The 16,604-nt window shown below is 44.2% G+C and overlaps 1 protein-coding gene across 2 annotated transcripts; it reads left to right on the forward strand.

The window, feature by feature from the left end:
* Positions 1 to 4,968: 4,968 nt before the first annotated feature.
* Positions 4,969 to 15,121, forward strand: PDLIM2 (PDZ and LIM domain 2). 2 transcript variants are annotated; one of them, XM_069944706.1, is made up of 5 exons: positions 4,969 to 5,168; positions 6,973 to 7,128; positions 10,676 to 10,805; positions 11,825 to 14,235; positions 14,588 to 15,121. In XM_069944706.1, the coding sequence occupies exons 2-4, from the start codon at positions 7,002 to 7,004 to the stop codon at positions 11,991 to 11,993; spliced, it is 426 nt and encodes a 141-aa protein (XP_069800807.1). In that variant the 5' UTR covers positions 4,969 to 5,168; positions 6,973 to 7,001; the 3' UTR covers positions 11,994 to 14,235; positions 14,588 to 15,121. The 2 variants fall into 2 exon arrangements, with proteins under 2 accessions (XP_069800807.1, XP_069800798.1); XM_069944697.1 differs by having other exon boundaries at positions 11,825 to 13,893; positions 14,280 to 15,121.
* The last annotated feature ends 1,483 nt before the right edge of the window (positions 15,122 to 16,604 follow it).

Raw genomic sequence — 16,604 nt, forward strand, 5'->3', positions numbered from 1 at the left:
ATAGCAAACTTTTGATTGCCCCCCCCCCGACTGACCACTAAACGGTTAAGTGAAGTCATAACTACATAACTGCTAGCTCTGGTCAGGAGTGCTTGCAGTTAAAGGGACATTTGCAAAACCCAGGAGACCAGCAGGGCCACCTGGTGCTGCAAATGATGACGGCTCGGGGGGCCCAGTGTATTGCAGGAGCAGGCCATGGGGCCCCCTGAGGCGGCGGGCCCCATAGCAGCCGCTATGGCTGCTATAGTGGTAGTTACACCACTATAGCAGCCATAGCGGCTGCTATGGGGCCCGCCGCCTCAGGGGGCCCCATGGCCTGCTCCTGCAGTATAATGATCCCATGAAGCGACCCCCATACCAGGAACTGAGGCGTATGTCTCTGTTGTTTAAAAAAAAAAAACAACTTTTGACAAGTCACAAAGACATCATAAGTTTTGATCGGTCAGCGTCAGGTTGTTCAGACCCCTACCGATGGCTAGAATGATCTGGGAGAAGTGCCCAGCTAAGCACTTCTCTCCCCATTTCACTGAAGGTGATGGGTCCTATAGTAAGTTAGTAGAGCCCATCTCCTGCATTGAGTTGGGAAGAGAAGCGCTTAACTGGCGCTTCTCCCAGCTCATTCTAGTAATTGGTGGGGGTCTCAGGCAATATTCTTTGGACTACTTAGTGTTCCAAAGCATTAAGGAAACTGATAGCAGCTTAAACTCATAGAAAGCAGAATAACACTAAAGTATAACCCCCCCAACAAATAAAAATAAATAAAAATAACCTCTTTTCTCATGAATTTTTAAGATTACCATAAATAACATGTTTAGTGCTGCTGCAGTCGGAATAACCTATAGAATAAAGATACAATATTAAATGGTATAAAACCATTAAAAAGAATCTGTCTGCAAATTTGTAATAGCAAAAACTACCGACAGCCCTAAATAGATATTAAGATGGGGAGACCATACATGACCGAGAAAATAGTCCCTGGGAAGGGGACAGCGTACATGTTATGGTATTTTAATGTCCTGACAGTAGTTTCTGAAGAGTCAAAGAGGTGGGATCTAACCGAAACTCTATAACGGGAGCCATCCTGGCCACACCTCTCACTAATGATTGACAACTCTAGCATCCAGTGAGAGAACTGCTAGAGGTGTCAATCAGTGATGACAGGCAGAAAAAGAACACTCAAAGATCCCGCCTCTCTGACTCTTTAGAAATTGCTGACAGTTAACCCCCAAAGGATTTATAAAAAATATTATATTGTCAATAAAATATGATTATATGCTTACAGCCATAAGAAAGTTCAGAGCTTTCTCAATGTAATTCTTAAAGATTTTGTCTAATTTACAAATCTGAATAGAGATTGGTACTTGTGACCTTTTAACATGGCCTTGAATTATTCATAAATTATTATAAATAACAAAAACAAGTTTATTTTAAAAAAATAAATAAATAAAGTTTTGGCTGTTTGGGGAAAAAAATATAGAAAAAAACAGTCAATATTATAAGGAAGTACAGGGGGAAAATGGCGGCCATCAGTAGGCATCTGGCGGAATGGTGACATCTTTATGTAGCAGCTATGTTATCAGGCCTGTAATAAACTCGCTCTGGAATGTACCTGCACTTACAAAGTCCCGGTTTATGACACCTAATGGACTTTTGAAGTGTTTGATCAGTAGTAACTTTTCCATGGACTCTGTACGACAGCAATGTCCACAAACAGGCGGCCATGACCTGTGACACACCAGCCAGGAGAGAATCCAGGGTGTGAGGTGTGCCCGGGTACCTGTCATTTACCTTGCCTTTTTTTCCACTATATAAAAAAAAAAGGTTTATAGGGATTATCCCAAGAATAAAAGTTATTCTCTGTTCACAGGAGAGCGGTAATAGCTGATCATGGGGGTCCAACCACTGGCACACCCACCAATTCCATGAGTTTTGGGTGGGGGTGTCAGTTTTTGAGTGAATGGCCGTTATTTATTGGCAAATAATGGCTGTTATTTTAAAACAACGGCCATTGTTTTTAAATAACAGCCGTTATTTGCCCTTATATGGCGGCCATCCACTCAATTTTAACAGTGTGAGAACGTAGCCTTTCTGTGTTTTCATTCCACTCCTGGTTTTGGTTATACATAATACTGACCAAAAATACTGTGCGGGAACTGGGTTGGGTTGTGTCAGGCTAGTTGTTCTTTGCTGGAGACGTCATGGTCCAACACCCATAGCTAGAAAGAAAAACACAGCCATCAACCTTTAAGTTTTTCACTTCGGTAAATAAATGACACCAGACAGAGATATGACGTCAGTGGGAGCTATAACATCAGGTTTGTCACCAGTTTCCATTCAATATCTTTGTACTACAATGGAAGGGCTATATATCTGTAATGGGGACTAGTGAGCCCGGGGTGCACAATAATAGTCCCCTTGCTGTTAAAAAAATGGGGTACTCCAGAGATTTTTTTTCTTTCCATATCAACTGGTGTCAGAAAGTTATACAGATTTGTAATTAACTTCTATTTAAAATCTTTGTCTTCCAGTACTTATCAGCTGCTGTATGTCCTGCAGGAAGTGGTGAATTTTTTCCAGTCTGATACAGTGCTCTCTGCTGCCACTTCTGTCCGTGATAGGAACTGTCTAGAGCAGGAGCAAATCCTTATAGAAAACCTCTCCTGCTCTGGACAGAGGTGGAAGCAGAGAGCACTGTGTCAGACTGGAAAGAATACACCTCTTCCTGCAGGACATAAAGCAGCTGATAAGTACTCAAAGGCTTTTTTGTTTTTTTAATAGAAGTAATTTACAAATCTGTATAACATTTTTTTTCTGGAGTACCCCTCGAAGGCCACTTGCAACTTATTCTTTATAGGAAAACATTACATTTACGGAGCAGTTTTGGCAGAACTACAGAGCTCCTTATGATGTGAGGGCTGAGGCCTGTGACATTGATCCGGGGGGAGCACTGACATAACAGTCATAGTTTCTGTACATTTTTCACACATAATGTAAGGAATAGTTCATGGAGCAGTCAATACCAGAATAGACGCTCAGTGACAGCTATAATAATGTGCAGTAGCTGGGATAATCCCAGGGTCACACGCTCTCACATATGATATACTGCACTAGGAAGCCCATGATGAGCAGGGGGATAGATACAGACTAGAGGGGGGGTGCTGCACCAGGAAGCTCATGATGAGCAGGGGGAAAGATACAGACTAGAAAGGGGGTGCTGCACCAGGAAGCTCATGATGAGCAGGGGGATAGATACAGCCTAGAGAGGGTGCTGCACCAGGAAGCCCAGGATGAGCAGGGATATAGATACAGACTAGAGAGGGGGCACTGCACCAGGAAGCCCATGATGAGCAGGTATATAGATACACACTAGAGAGGGGGTGCTGGGATATAGATACAGACTAGAGAGGGGGTGCTGCACCAGGAAGCTCATGATGAGCAGGGGGATAGATACAGACTAGAGAAGGGTCCCTGTACCAAGAAGCCCATGATGAGCAGGGGTATAGATACAGACTAGAGAGGGGTCCCTGCACCAGGAAGCTCATGATGAGCAGGGGGATAGATACAGACTAGAGAGGGGTCCCTGCACCAGGAAGCCCATGATGAGCAGGGGGATAGATACAGACTAGAGAGGGGGTGCTGGGATATAGATACAGACTAGAGAGGGGGTGCTGGGATATAGATACAGACTAGAGAGGGGGTGCTGGGATATAGATACAGACTAGAGAGGGGGTGCTGGGATATAGATACAGACTAGAGAGGGGGTGCTGGAATATAGATACAGACTAGAGAGGGGGTGCTGGGATATAGATACAGACTAGAGAGGGGGTGCTGGGATATAGATACAGACTAGAGAGGGGGAGCTGCACCAGGAAGCTCATGATGAGCAGGGGGATAGATACAGACTAGAGAGGGGTCCCTGCACCAGGAAGCCCATGATGAGCAGGGGGATAGATACAGACTAGAGAGGGGGTGCTGGGATATAGATACAGACTAGAGAGGGGGAGCTGCACCAGGAAGCCCATGATGAGCAGGGGGATAGATACAGACTAGAGAGGGGGTGCTGGGATATAGATACAGACTAGAGAGGGGGTGCTGGGATATAGATACAGACTAGAGAGGGGGTGCTGGGATATAGATACAGACTAGAGAGGGGGTGCTGGGATATAGATACAGACTAGAGAGGGGGTGCTGCACCAGGAAGCTCATGATGAGCAGGGGGATAGATACAGCCTAGAGAGGGTGCTGCACCAGGAAGCCCAGGATGAGCAGGGATATAGATGCACATGAGTGGGAGCTGTAGCCCTTTCTCTTATGTTTTTATCACATTCCCATACAGACTCCACTATGTAAACCGGACAAAGTGAATGGGATTTGCTAAAGATTTTATGAAAATTAAAGTGTCCTGAAGCAAATTCTGCAGCTTGGCTCCTGGCCTGGCCGCTCTATGTACCCGCAGGCACTGCCATGTCCCGCTCATTTTCATATAAAGTCTCATTTTTGCAAATCTGGATGATAATTCACGAAACCTCCCCATCCCCCGCCGCATTCCCAGTCCAGGTCCACCCAACAATTGTTCACGCTCCATTTCCAGTTGTGAATGATCCCCATAGAGTCTGCGTGTTCCCATGTGGACCCCTGCACTGTCCTAGATCATACATGACCCCCAGGGTCTTCCTTCCTGCACACATTCTCCCAGCAGCTCTCTCTCTCTGCTCCCTGGCAGTCTCTCCCCTCTCCTGGCTGTCTCTCACACTGACTCTTGTACTTTCTTAGTAATATAACTAAAAGCAGATGTGAGAGGCTCCTATGTGGGGAGCAAAAGACTGCGGGTGTTTGGGCAGTAACCTGGCTGCGGAGTGCCTCATTGCCTGGACAGAGAGATTGTGAGTGCTAGAGAAGAAGAGAGGGGTGAGTGTCAAAGAGACAGAGGTGTGTCTGTGATGAGAGGAGGAGAGACACACAGGCGGGGACAGAGAGACAGGTGTGTCCTCAAGTCAGGAAGAAGAGACAGCAGTGACAGAAAAGCAAAGAAGCCGCAACTAAGAAGTGCAGACACGTTTTGGTGACCGGAGGGCAAAGAGCCAAGAGAGAAAAAGAGAGAGCTGCAAAGAGGAAGACTGGCAGAGACGGAAGGGGCATCACTGGCAGAAGAGACGTCTGACTGACATGTGAGTCTCTAATATAGACAGCCTAAGGGCAGGGAGGGGGAGATAATAGTAGAGAGACAGACAGAGGATACCGAAATATAGTGCAGAGGGTGGAGAGACGGGTGAGGATATAGAGAGACAGTATATACCGAAATATATAGACGGGTGAGGAAATAGAGAGACAGAGGATACCGAAATATATAGACGGGTGAGGAAATAGAGAGACAGAGAGGATACTGAAATATAGTGCAGAGGGTGGTGAGGCTGGTGAGGATATAGAGAGACAGTATATACCGAAATATATAGACGGGTGAGGATATAGAGACAGAGGATACCGAAATATATAGACGGGTGAGGATATAGAGAGACAGTATATACCGAAATATATAGACGGGTGAGGAAATAGAGAGACAGAGGATACCGAAATATATAGACGGGTGAGGAAATAGAGAGACAGAGAGGATACTGAAATATAGTGCAGAGGGTGGAGAGACGGGTGAGGATATAGAGAGACAGTATATACCGAAATATATAGACGGGTGAGGAAATAGAGAGACAGAGGATACCGAAATATATAGACGGGTGAGGATATAGAGAGACAGTATATACCAAAATATATAGACGGGTGAGGATATAGAGAGACAGAGGATACCGAAATATATAGACGGGTGAGGAAATAGAGAGACAGAGAGGATACTGAAATATAGTGCAGAGGGTGGTGAGGCTGGTGAGGATATAGAGAGACAGTATATACCGAAATATATAGACAGCTGAGGAAATAGAGAGACAGTATATACCGAAATATAGTGCAGAGGGTGGTGAGACTGGTGAGGATATATAGAGACATAGTATACCGAAATACAGTGCAGAGGGTGGTCAGACTGGTGAGGATATAGAGAGACAGTATATACCGAAATATATAGACGGGTGAGGATATAGAGACAGAGGATACCGAAATATATAGACGGGTGAGGATATATAGAAACAGTATATACCGAATTATAGTGCAGAGGGTGGTGAGACTGGTGAGGATATATAGAGACAGCATATACTGAAATATAGTGCAGAGAGTGGAGAGACGCGTGAGGATATATAGGGACCGAGGATACCGAAATATAGTGCAGAGGGTAGATGGGTGAGGATATATAGAGACAGTATATACCGAAATATAGTGCAGAAAGTGGAGAGACGTGTGAGGATATATAGGGACAGAGCATACCGAAATATAGTGCAGAGGGTGGAGAGATGGGTGAGGATATATAGAGACATAATATACCGTAATAAAGTGAATAGGTTGGAGACACAGGTGAGGATATAATGACATACTATACCGTAATATAGTGCTGAGGGTGGAGAGACAGGTGAGGATATATAGAGACATAATATACCGTAATATAGTGAATAGGTTGGAGACACAGGTGAGGATATATAGTGACATACTATACCGTAATATAGTGCTGAGGGTGGAGAGACGGGTGAGGATATATAGAGACATAATATACCGTAATATAGTTCAGAGGGTGGGGAGATGGGTGAGGATATATAGAGACATAGTATACCGTAATATAGTTCAGAGGGTGGGGAGATGGGTGAGGATATATAGAGACATAGTATACCGTAATATAGTTCAGAGGGTGGAGAGATGGGTGAGGATATATAGAGACAGCTGGGGAGATGAAAAAGCAGAAGAGTGAGGCGGGCACGGGGCGGAAGCAGACACCCTCATAGAGACTAAGAGGAAGCACATGCTGAAAGAGGCGAAATCATCATCGGGGCAGAATTGTCTCTTGTGTCTCCCAAGTTCTAAATGGTTCTCTTGTTCCAGCACAAGAAGTGAAGGAGAAATAGAAGAAGATGAGCTGGCTGCACGAGGAGTCCGAGGTCTACAAGATGCTGCATGGGAACCAGGAGACCAGGACGTCTCCAAGACAGTCCAGCAGCTTCAAGCTCCTTCAGGAGGCCCTGGAGAGCAACCCTGACGGTACTGCTAGGACTGGACTGGGACACTATACAACTAGATCTCCACACTTGGACTATTACTGATCACCTACCTACAGACCCAGATACCACAGAGCTAGCCAACAATGTCTTATAAGCATGGGACGTCATCTGTCCTAGACTACCACCCCAAGGCCAGACATGTAACTGCTGCTAGCAGGTGACACCACCATCACCTGGCACTGGTACCATAGCTAGATTGGCACTGCCCCATGGAACTGCTATTTCCCATATCACCACTAGGCCTGCGGTGTAACATATAGTGCCACTAGACAGCCAACCACCTGATGCCAGCAAGTAGGTCTTAGGCTGCGTTCACACATCCAGGATCTGCAGCAGATTTGATGGCGCAGATTTGAAGTTGCAGATTCAAAGCAGATCTGCAGCTTCAAATATGCGCCATCAAATCTGCTGCAGATCCTGGACGTGTGAACGAACCCTTATAGAGACACTCCTTTCTACATGGCTACCCTACACAATTATCATTGCTACATTATCTAGCTAGCTAACACTCCCAATACAGAGTCTGTTTTAGGGTGTGCAGCCACATACAGGGTGCCCCATCTGCCACTGTTAAAGGAGGCAAAACGAGTGGTCGCAGCTGCAACCTTCATACCATCCTCTGTGCCCATACCATGCCAATGGAAAACCAACTGCAAAGAGTTCTGCTACATAATTTATTGGTTGGACAACTGTATGGGATTATTTGGGCACTGTATGATGATATTATTTGGGCACTGTATGATGGTATTATAGGGGTGCTGTATGATGGTATTATTTGGGCACTGTATGATGGTATTATAGGGATGCTGTATGTTAGTATTATTTGAATACAGTATGATGGTATTATAGGGGCTCTGTATGATAGTATTATTTGAACACTGTATGATGGTATTTGTGCAATGTATGACTGCATTATTTGGTTGCTGTATTATAGTATTACTTAGGCACTGGTATGATAGTATTATTTGGGTACAGTATGATGGTATTTGGGCAATGTGACTGTGATGGGATTATTTATAGACACTGTATAATGGAATTATTTGGGCACTGTATGATGGGATTATTTGGGCACTGTATGATGGGATTATTCGGGAACTGTATGATGGGATTATTTGGGAACTGTATGATGGGATTATTTGGGAACTGTATGATGGTATTATTTGGGCACTGTATAATGATATTATTTGAGCACTGTATGATGGTATTATTCGGGCACTGTATGATGGTGTTATTTGGGAACTGTATGATGCTGTTATTTGGCACTGTATGATGGTATTATTTGGGCACTGTATGACTGCATTATTTGAGCAGTGTATGATGGTATTATTCGGGCACTGTATGATAGTATTATTTGGGCACTGTATGATGGTATTATAAGGGCACTGTATGATGGTATTATTTGGGCACTGTATGATGGTGTTATTTGGGAACTGTATGGTGCTGTTATTTGGCACTGTATGATGGTATTATTTGGGCACTGTATGACTGCATTATTTGAGCAATGTATGATGGTATTATTCGGGCACTGTATGATAGTATTATTTGGGCACTGTATGATGGTATTATTTGGGCACTGTATGATGGTATTATTTGGGCACTGTATGATGCTGTTATTTGGCACTGTATGATGGTATTATTCGGGCACTGTATGATGGTATTATTCGGGCACTGTATGATGGTATTATTCGGGCACTGTATGATGGTATTATTTGGGCACTGTATGATGCTGTTATTTGGCACTGTATGATGGTATTATTTGGGCACTGTATGACTGCATTATTTGAGCAGTGTATGATGGTATTATTCGGGCACTGTATGATAGTATTATTTGGGCACTGTATGATGGTATTATAAGGGCACTGTATGATGGTATTATTTGGGCACTGTATGATGGTATTATTCGGGCACTGTATGATAGTATTATTTGGGCACTGTATGATGGTATTATAAGGGCACTGTATGATGGTATTATTTGGGCACTGTATGATGGCATTATTTGGGCACTGTATGATGGTATTATAAGGGCACTGTATGATGGTATTATTTGGGCACTGTATGATGCTGTTATTTGGCACTGTATGATGGTATTATTTGGGCACTGTATGACTGCATTATTTGAGCAGTGTATGATGGTATTATTCGGGCACTGTATGATAGTATTATTTGGGCACTGTATGATGGTATTATAAGGGCACTGTATGATGGTATTATTTGGGCACTGTATGATGGTATTATTCGGGCACTGTATGATAGTATTATTTGGGCACTGTATGATGGTATTATAAGGGCACTGTATGATGGTATTATTTGGGCACTGTATGATGCTGTTATTTGGCACTGTATGATGGTATTATTCGGGCACTGTATGATGGTATTATTTGGGAACTGTATGATGGTATTATTCGGGCACTGTATGATGGTATTATAAGGGCACTGTATGATGGTATTATTTGGGCACTGTATGATGGTATTATAAGGGCACTGTATGATGGTATTATTTGGGCACTGTATGATAGTATTATAAGGGCACTGTATGATGGTATTATTTGGGCACTGTATGATGCTGTTATTTGGCACTGTATGATGGTATTATTCGGGCACTGTATGATGGTATTATTTGGGCACTGTATGATGGTATTATTTGGGCACTGTATGATGCTGTTATTTGGCACTGTATGATGGTATTATTTGGGCACTGTATGATGCTGTTATTTGGCACTGTATGATGGTATTATTCGTGCGCTGTATGATGGTATAAATCGTGCACTGTATGACTGCATTATTTGGGCACTATATGATGATATAACTTTGGCTTCCTATGTTACACCATGTCAATAGAAATACAGTTGTTAATGCACAGTGCACCAACCTGAGTGGATGGGCAATCCCTGGCGTAGACACTACCATCAGTGCCCGCAGAGCTATGAGATCCATGTTATGCCACAATCCTGAGTAGACACTCTCTTTTATCACGGCTGTGGTCAGGCGGACATACTGTAGATGACAGTGCCGGCATGCTGGTATCATTAAAACCACCGCAAGTTCTCTTCTAGCACCAGGAATTCTGCATATTTGCAGACTCTTCCAGCTTGGGGTCAGACAGCAGACATAGCTTGGCGTTGGCAATGTTAATGTTGGGACTGGAACAATTTGCTGAGATATTTCTAGATCTGGCATGAATTATAATAGACATAGAAGGCAGTGAATCCACCATCACTCCCAGGACTTCCCTAATAATCCAGTTCCTTTTTGTGCCCTGATGTCACACTACGGTTAACTACCGGACATATACTGGAATAGGAGACTCTATCTCTAAGGCGTCATGAACATTGACCTTTCTCCAATATACGATTATTGATAAACAAACAACTTCAAGCGCCACTCTTGTTCATTGGTTGTGTCTGGTATTACAGGTCGGACTCCCCCTAGTCATTCTGAGCTGCAATACCAAGCATAGACACATGACCAGAGTGGCGCTCTATCCACAATCCAGTAAATAACTTTGTTTCTTGTCTGTATTTCTATAGGTATTTCCACAGCATTTCCCAGCAGATTGTCGCCCAGTGTACAGAAACCTGTCAGCAGCCTCCAGAAGCCTATCAGCAATCCTCCGCCTGCTCCTCTGCGGCTGTGCGAAAAGTGCAACACAAACATTAAGTGAGTGTGCAAATCTTTACCACCCAAAACCGAAGCATCGTTGGGAAATTTATTAAACATGGTGTAAAGTGAAACAGGCTCAGTTGCCCCTAGCAACCAATCAGATTCCACTTTTCTTTTTTCAAAGACTCTTTGGTAAATGTAAGGTGGAATCTGATTGGTTGCTAGGGGCAACTGAGCCAGTTTCACTTTACACCATGTTTGATAAATCTCCCCTATTGTATCTATCAGGCTTCACTATTGGGGTAATCCAGGGGTGGGACGATTGTGCAAGATAGTGAAAGTCATAATAGAGAGGAATGGGGTGTGCGAGGCTCATACCTAGCGTGAACGTACGTCATCTAGTGTCACTTGGCACTCCCATGTTTAATCGTATAATGTGTCATAGTGACAGTCCCGCTGGGCTCTGTGTACTTGTATAGAGCTAATAGCATTCCACAGGCCAATCCTAGGACTGAGATGTATTCTTCTCATGCCGGTCATGGGGGCTGAAGGCAACACCTAGATGTTTATGTTGGTCGGCGACTTTGAAGACATTGCACTTTGACTTGGCCCTTAGCATACTGCTTGCTCCATTCATTTTCTATGGTGCCGGAGAACATTTTCGAGCGTGCTCTGTACGCACCATTTATTCTGCAGATGATGGGACTGGCGGTGGTCCTAGCAGTCAGACCCCCTAACAATCAGCTTGTTATCCACTATTCTGTGGATAGAGGGTAAGGGCAATAAGGCCCTGACCATAGTTGTATCTGCAGGCCTTCCTCTCTGAAGTATTAGAATACAATGTGTGGATGATAGCCGATAAAGTGAGTGAACGTGTTACACTGCTTAGAATTCTATTGTGTTAAATAGTAGTTGTTCCATTCCCGCCAACACAGTTCTCACGCTTGTGGTTGTGATAATCTTCCTATCTATGTAGGAGTGAGCTGTAATGGAGATTATATAAGGTGTCGGCCTCTTATGGTGAGATGTGGTTCTGCACTTTTCCTAACAATGGTTTTGTCCTTCTTCTTCTTTAGTGATGTAGCAGTGAGGATCTCAGAGGGCCACTACCGCCATCCAGCGTGCTACGTGTGTGCAGACTGCGGCCTCAACCTCCGCATGAGAGGACACTTCTGGGCGGGCGACGAGCTGGTGTGCGAGAAACATGCGCGTGCCAGACACAGCACAGGATCTCCACGTGCATGAACAGAACATTGTATTTTAAGGAGTGAAGCCCCTTTTTCCCTCTTCTACCCCACATTTTGACCTATAAAATGCACCTTGAAACCTTTCCTGGCAATATCTACAGTTACAGATATGGTGAAGCCCAATACTACTCCTATATTACTAATAAGTCATGTCTTTCTAGCTTCCGGATAGAAGACTGGTACTGGAGGGGCATGGATGCTGGGTGCCAGAGGGGCGGCTTACAAGAAGATGGCCATCTTGGCTAGGGTATTAAGATACAGGTTAAAGGAAAGCCTGGCAACATTTAGTTACATGTACAGAAGTGGTAGCAAAAAAATGCTATGTGCTATGCAATTGACTGCCTCACCATGCTGCACAGACTTGTTTTACGCTATGTACTGATGCCTGAAACTCACTATAGTTAGGTACATCTAGGCTCCATGTTGCGTCTGCATCCCCCCATAGTTAGGACCATCAAGGTTCCATGTTGTCACTGCAGCCCCCTATAGTTAGGGCCATCTAGGTTTCATGTTGGCTCTACAGCCCTCTATAGTTAGGTCCATTTAGCTTCCATGTTGCCTCTGTAGCCCTCTATAGTTAGGCCCATCTAGGTTCCATGTTGCCTCTGTAGCCCTCTATAGTTAGACCCATCTAGGCTCCATGTTGTCTCTGCAGCCCTCTATAGTTAGGCCCATCTAGGTTCCATATTGTCTCTGCAGCCCCCTATAGTTAGGGCCATCTAGGTTTCATGTTGGCTCTACAGCCCTCTATAGTTAGGTCCATCTAGCTTCCATGTTGCCTCTGTAGCCCTCTATAGTTAGGCCCATCTAGGTTCCATGTTGCCTTTGTAGCCCTCTATAGTTAGGCCCATCTAGGTTCCATGTTGTCTCTGCAGCCCTCTAGTTAGGCCTATCTAGGCTCCATGTTGTCTCTGCAGCCCCCTATAGTGAGGCCTATCTAGGTTTCATGTTGCCTGTACAGCCCTCTATTGTTAGGCCCATCTAGGTTCCATGTTGCCTCTGTAGCCCTCTACAGTTAGGCCCATCTAGGTTCCATGTCGCCTCTGCAGCCCCCTATAGTTAGGCTTGTCTAGGCTCTGTGTTGCCTCTATAGTTAGGCCCATCTAGGTTCCATGACGCCTCTGCAGCCCCTATAGTTAGAACTGTCTAGGCTCCGTGTTGCCTCTACAGCCCTCTATAGTTAGGTCCATCTAGGTGACATGTTGCCTCTACAGCCCTCTATAGTTAGGTCCATCTAGGTTCCATGTTGCCTCTGCAGCCCTCTATAGTTAGGCCCATCTAGGTTCCATGTTGCCTCTGTAGCCCTCTATAGTTAGGCCTATCTAGGCTCCATGTTGCCTCTGCAGCCCCCTATAGTTAGGCCTATCTAGGTGACATGTTGCCTCTACAGCCCTCTATAGTTAGGTCCATCTAGGTGACATGTTGCCTCTGCAGCCCTCTATAGTTAGGTCCATCTAGGTTCCATGTTGCCTCTGCAGCCCTCTATAGTTAGGTCCATCTAGGTTCCATGTTGCCTCTGCAGCCCTCTATAGTTAGGTCCATCTAGGTGACATGTTGCCTCTGTAGCCCTCTATAGTTAGGTCTATCTAGGTTTTATATTGCCTCTGCAGCCCTCCATAGTTAGGCCCATCTAGGTTCCATGTTGCCTCTGTAGCCCTCTATAGTTAGGCCTATCTAGGCTCCATGTTGCCTCTGCAGCCCTCTATAGTTAGGCCCATCTAGGTTCCATGTTGCCTCTGTAGCCCTCTATAGTTAGGCCTATCTAGGCTCCATGTTGTCTCTGCAGCCCTCTATAGTTAGGCCCATCTAGGTTCCATGTTGCCTCTGTAGCCCTCTATAGTTAGGCCTATCTAGGCTCCATGTTGTCTCTGCAGCCCCCTATAGTTAGGCCTATCTAGGTTTCATGTTGCCTGTACAGCCCTCTATTGTTAGGCCCATCTAGGTTCCATGTTGCCTCTGTAGCCCTCTATAGCTAGGCCCATCTAGGTTCCTTGTAGCCTCGGCAGCCCCCTATAGTTAGGCCTGTCTAGGCTCTGTGTTGCCTCTATAGTTAGGCCCATGTAGGTTCCATGACGCCTCTGCAGCCCCCTATAGTTAGACCTGTCTAGGCTCTGTGTTGCCTCTACAGCCCTCTATAGTTAGGTCCATCTAGGTGACATGTTGCCTCTGTAGCCCTCTATAGTTAGGGCCATCTAGGTTCCATGTTGCCTCTGCAGCCCTCTATAGTTAGGCCCATCTAGGTTCCATGTTGCCTCTGTAGCCCTCTATAGTTAGGCCTATCTAGGCTCCATGTTGTCTCTGCAGCCCTCTATAGTTAGGCCCATCTAGGTTCCATGTTGCCTCTGTAGCCCTCTATAGTTAGGCCTATCTCGGCTCCATGTTGTCTCTGCAGCCCCCTATAGTTAGGCCTATCTAGGTTTCAAGTTGCCTCTTTAGCCCTCTATAGTTAGGCCTATCTAGGCTCCATGTTGTCTCTGCAGCCCCCTATAGTTAGGCCTATCTAGGCTCCATATTGTCTCTGCAGCCCTCTATAGTTAGGCCTATCTAGGCTCCATGTTGTCTCTGCAGCCCTCTATAGTTAGGCCCATCTAGGTTCCATGTTGCCTCTGCCGCCCCCTATTGTTACATGCATGTTTCTCAGGTCTATTCTTTCCCTTCTTATATTGTGTATTTTAAAGACTATTACAAGATGAACATGAATTCCTTTTAAAGGAAAATGCACAACATCTTCCATCAAATGGGCTTTTTGTGATCCCCATCACCTGTATATATAGTCACTGAATGCTGATGTCAGCACTGTGTGTATTACTGACCATATTAATTCTATGCACTAATAGCGGTATAATACACAGTAATATGTGGCCACTTACAATTCCTAGTATTATCTGTGTAAGTAGCACATGTTCTCCCGCCTGGTTTCCATAGCAATGTTGGGGCTCCTTCTGTACAAGACGCGATTCATACAGATCTTACAGATACTGACGTCGTATTGGAACCTTAGGCCTCATTCTTATTTGTGTGACATTGTAACCCTTATTGTTGGCGTCCATTTTTTTTTCCATTCATCGCAAGCGGCTTGTCGTGTTAATATTTGGTATGCTATTAAAGTATTAATGTATTAAAGTAGATCTATACTGTCTATATTCTTCAATTATATAAATACATACTATATATATATATATATAGTATGTAATTGTAATATGGGTGGTATATTGACGCTCTGTTGTTCTTTTCACCACATTGGCCCCTGCAGTTCATTGGTAGTCAGTGATAACAACCACTTCACACAGTGCCACTTTTTGGCACAAACCACACCCCTTTGATAAGCCACACCCACATTTATATTAGCCATGCCCCTTTGTCTAACAAGGCACAAACATGTCTAAAGCCTGTAAAATACATCAAAAAGGCTTCTTTGGCACACGCAATTCTCTCTCCTATACTTAATCTACTTTGGTGTTTAGGAATAAGGAGTATAGGAAGGAGGGTTTGGCAGAAGACAAAAAATTCCCAGTGATTAATCTGACCTAGCTATTTGAAGGGGTACTCAGGCAAAAATCTTTCTTTTTTTTTTTCAAATCAACTGGTGTGAGAAAGCTATATAGATTTGTAATTGACTTCTATTTAAAAATCTCAAGTATTCTGTATGTCCTGCAGGAAGTGGTGTTTTCTTTTCAGTCTGCCACGCTCTGCTGCCACCCCTTTCCGAGACAGGAACTGTTTAGAGCAGTAGCAAATACCCATAGAAAACCTCTTCTCTGGACAGCTTCTGACATGGACAGAGGTGGCAGCAGAGAGCACTGTGTCAGACTGAAAATAAAACATCACTTCCTGTAGGACATACAGCAGCTTATAAGTACTGGAAGACTTAAGATTTTTAAATAGAAGTAAACTACAACTCTATATAACTTTCTGAAAATGTATATATTTGCACCTGTCATGTAATGGTATATCTAAATGATATATCACAATGTTTCAAGATGGAAAAACCCCATTAAAAAGGTTGTCCATGATTAAAAACACATGGCTACTTTACTCCAGAAATAGCGGCACGCTCCAGTTTTGGTGTGGGTTTTTGCAACTCAGTTCCATTAAAGTGAATGAGGCTAAACTGTAATACCACACACAACCTGAGGACAGGGGTGGTTGCATGAAAAAAAATAACAGATCAGACAAAATGCCAATCTATATCTTATTAATTATAATGTAGATGTATTGACAGATATGGGTCATGCAGATGGTAAGGGGGGGGGGGGATGTATAAAAGTATTTTGAACTAAATGATGCATGACAATGAGAGAAGGGACATTTTCCAGTTGTTGGGTCATGGGGCCAGGAGAGTGGAATAGAGCCTAGGTATGAGCTGGGGCCTAGACTGGGTCACTATTCTTACTGCATCCATAGGCAGAAACAGTCATACAACAATACTCTCAACGTGATGGATAACTGCTGGAAGTAAAGGCTTTTTCAGCTCCAACAAGCCCTGAGTTGCAAAATCATGTAATTGATGCAGAAGGATTACAGCCCTCACATTGTTCAATAAAATCATTTTCTACTTTAGAAAACGTTTTGAACGAGATCACAAAAAAAAAATCCCATGTCACAGCGT

The sequence above is a fragment of the Dendropsophus ebraccatus genome, chromosome 1 (genome assembly GCF_027789765.1).
Source record: "Dendropsophus ebraccatus isolate aDenEbr1 chromosome 1, aDenEbr1.pat, whole genome shotgun sequence".
In the NCBI taxonomy this organism is placed as follows: domain Eukaryota; kingdom Metazoa; phylum Chordata; class Amphibia; order Anura; family Hylidae; genus Dendropsophus; species Dendropsophus ebraccatus.

What these genes read in the sequence shown, in the direction of transcription:
- PDLIM2 (XM_069944706.1), top strand. Translation starts at nt 7,002, where the DNA reads ATGAGCTGGCTGCACGAGGAGTCCGAGGTCTACAAGATGCTGCATGGG. An exon ending in CCTGGAGAGCAACCCTGACG is followed by an intron (nt 7,129 to 10,675) that starts GTACTGCTAGGA and finishes GTATTTCTATAG; the next exon opens with GTATTTCCACAGCATTTCCC. An exon ending in AAGTGCAACACAAACATTAA is followed by an intron (nt 10,806 to 11,824) that starts GTGAGTGTGCAA and finishes CTTCTTCTTTAG; the next exon opens with TGATGTAGCAGTGAGGATCT.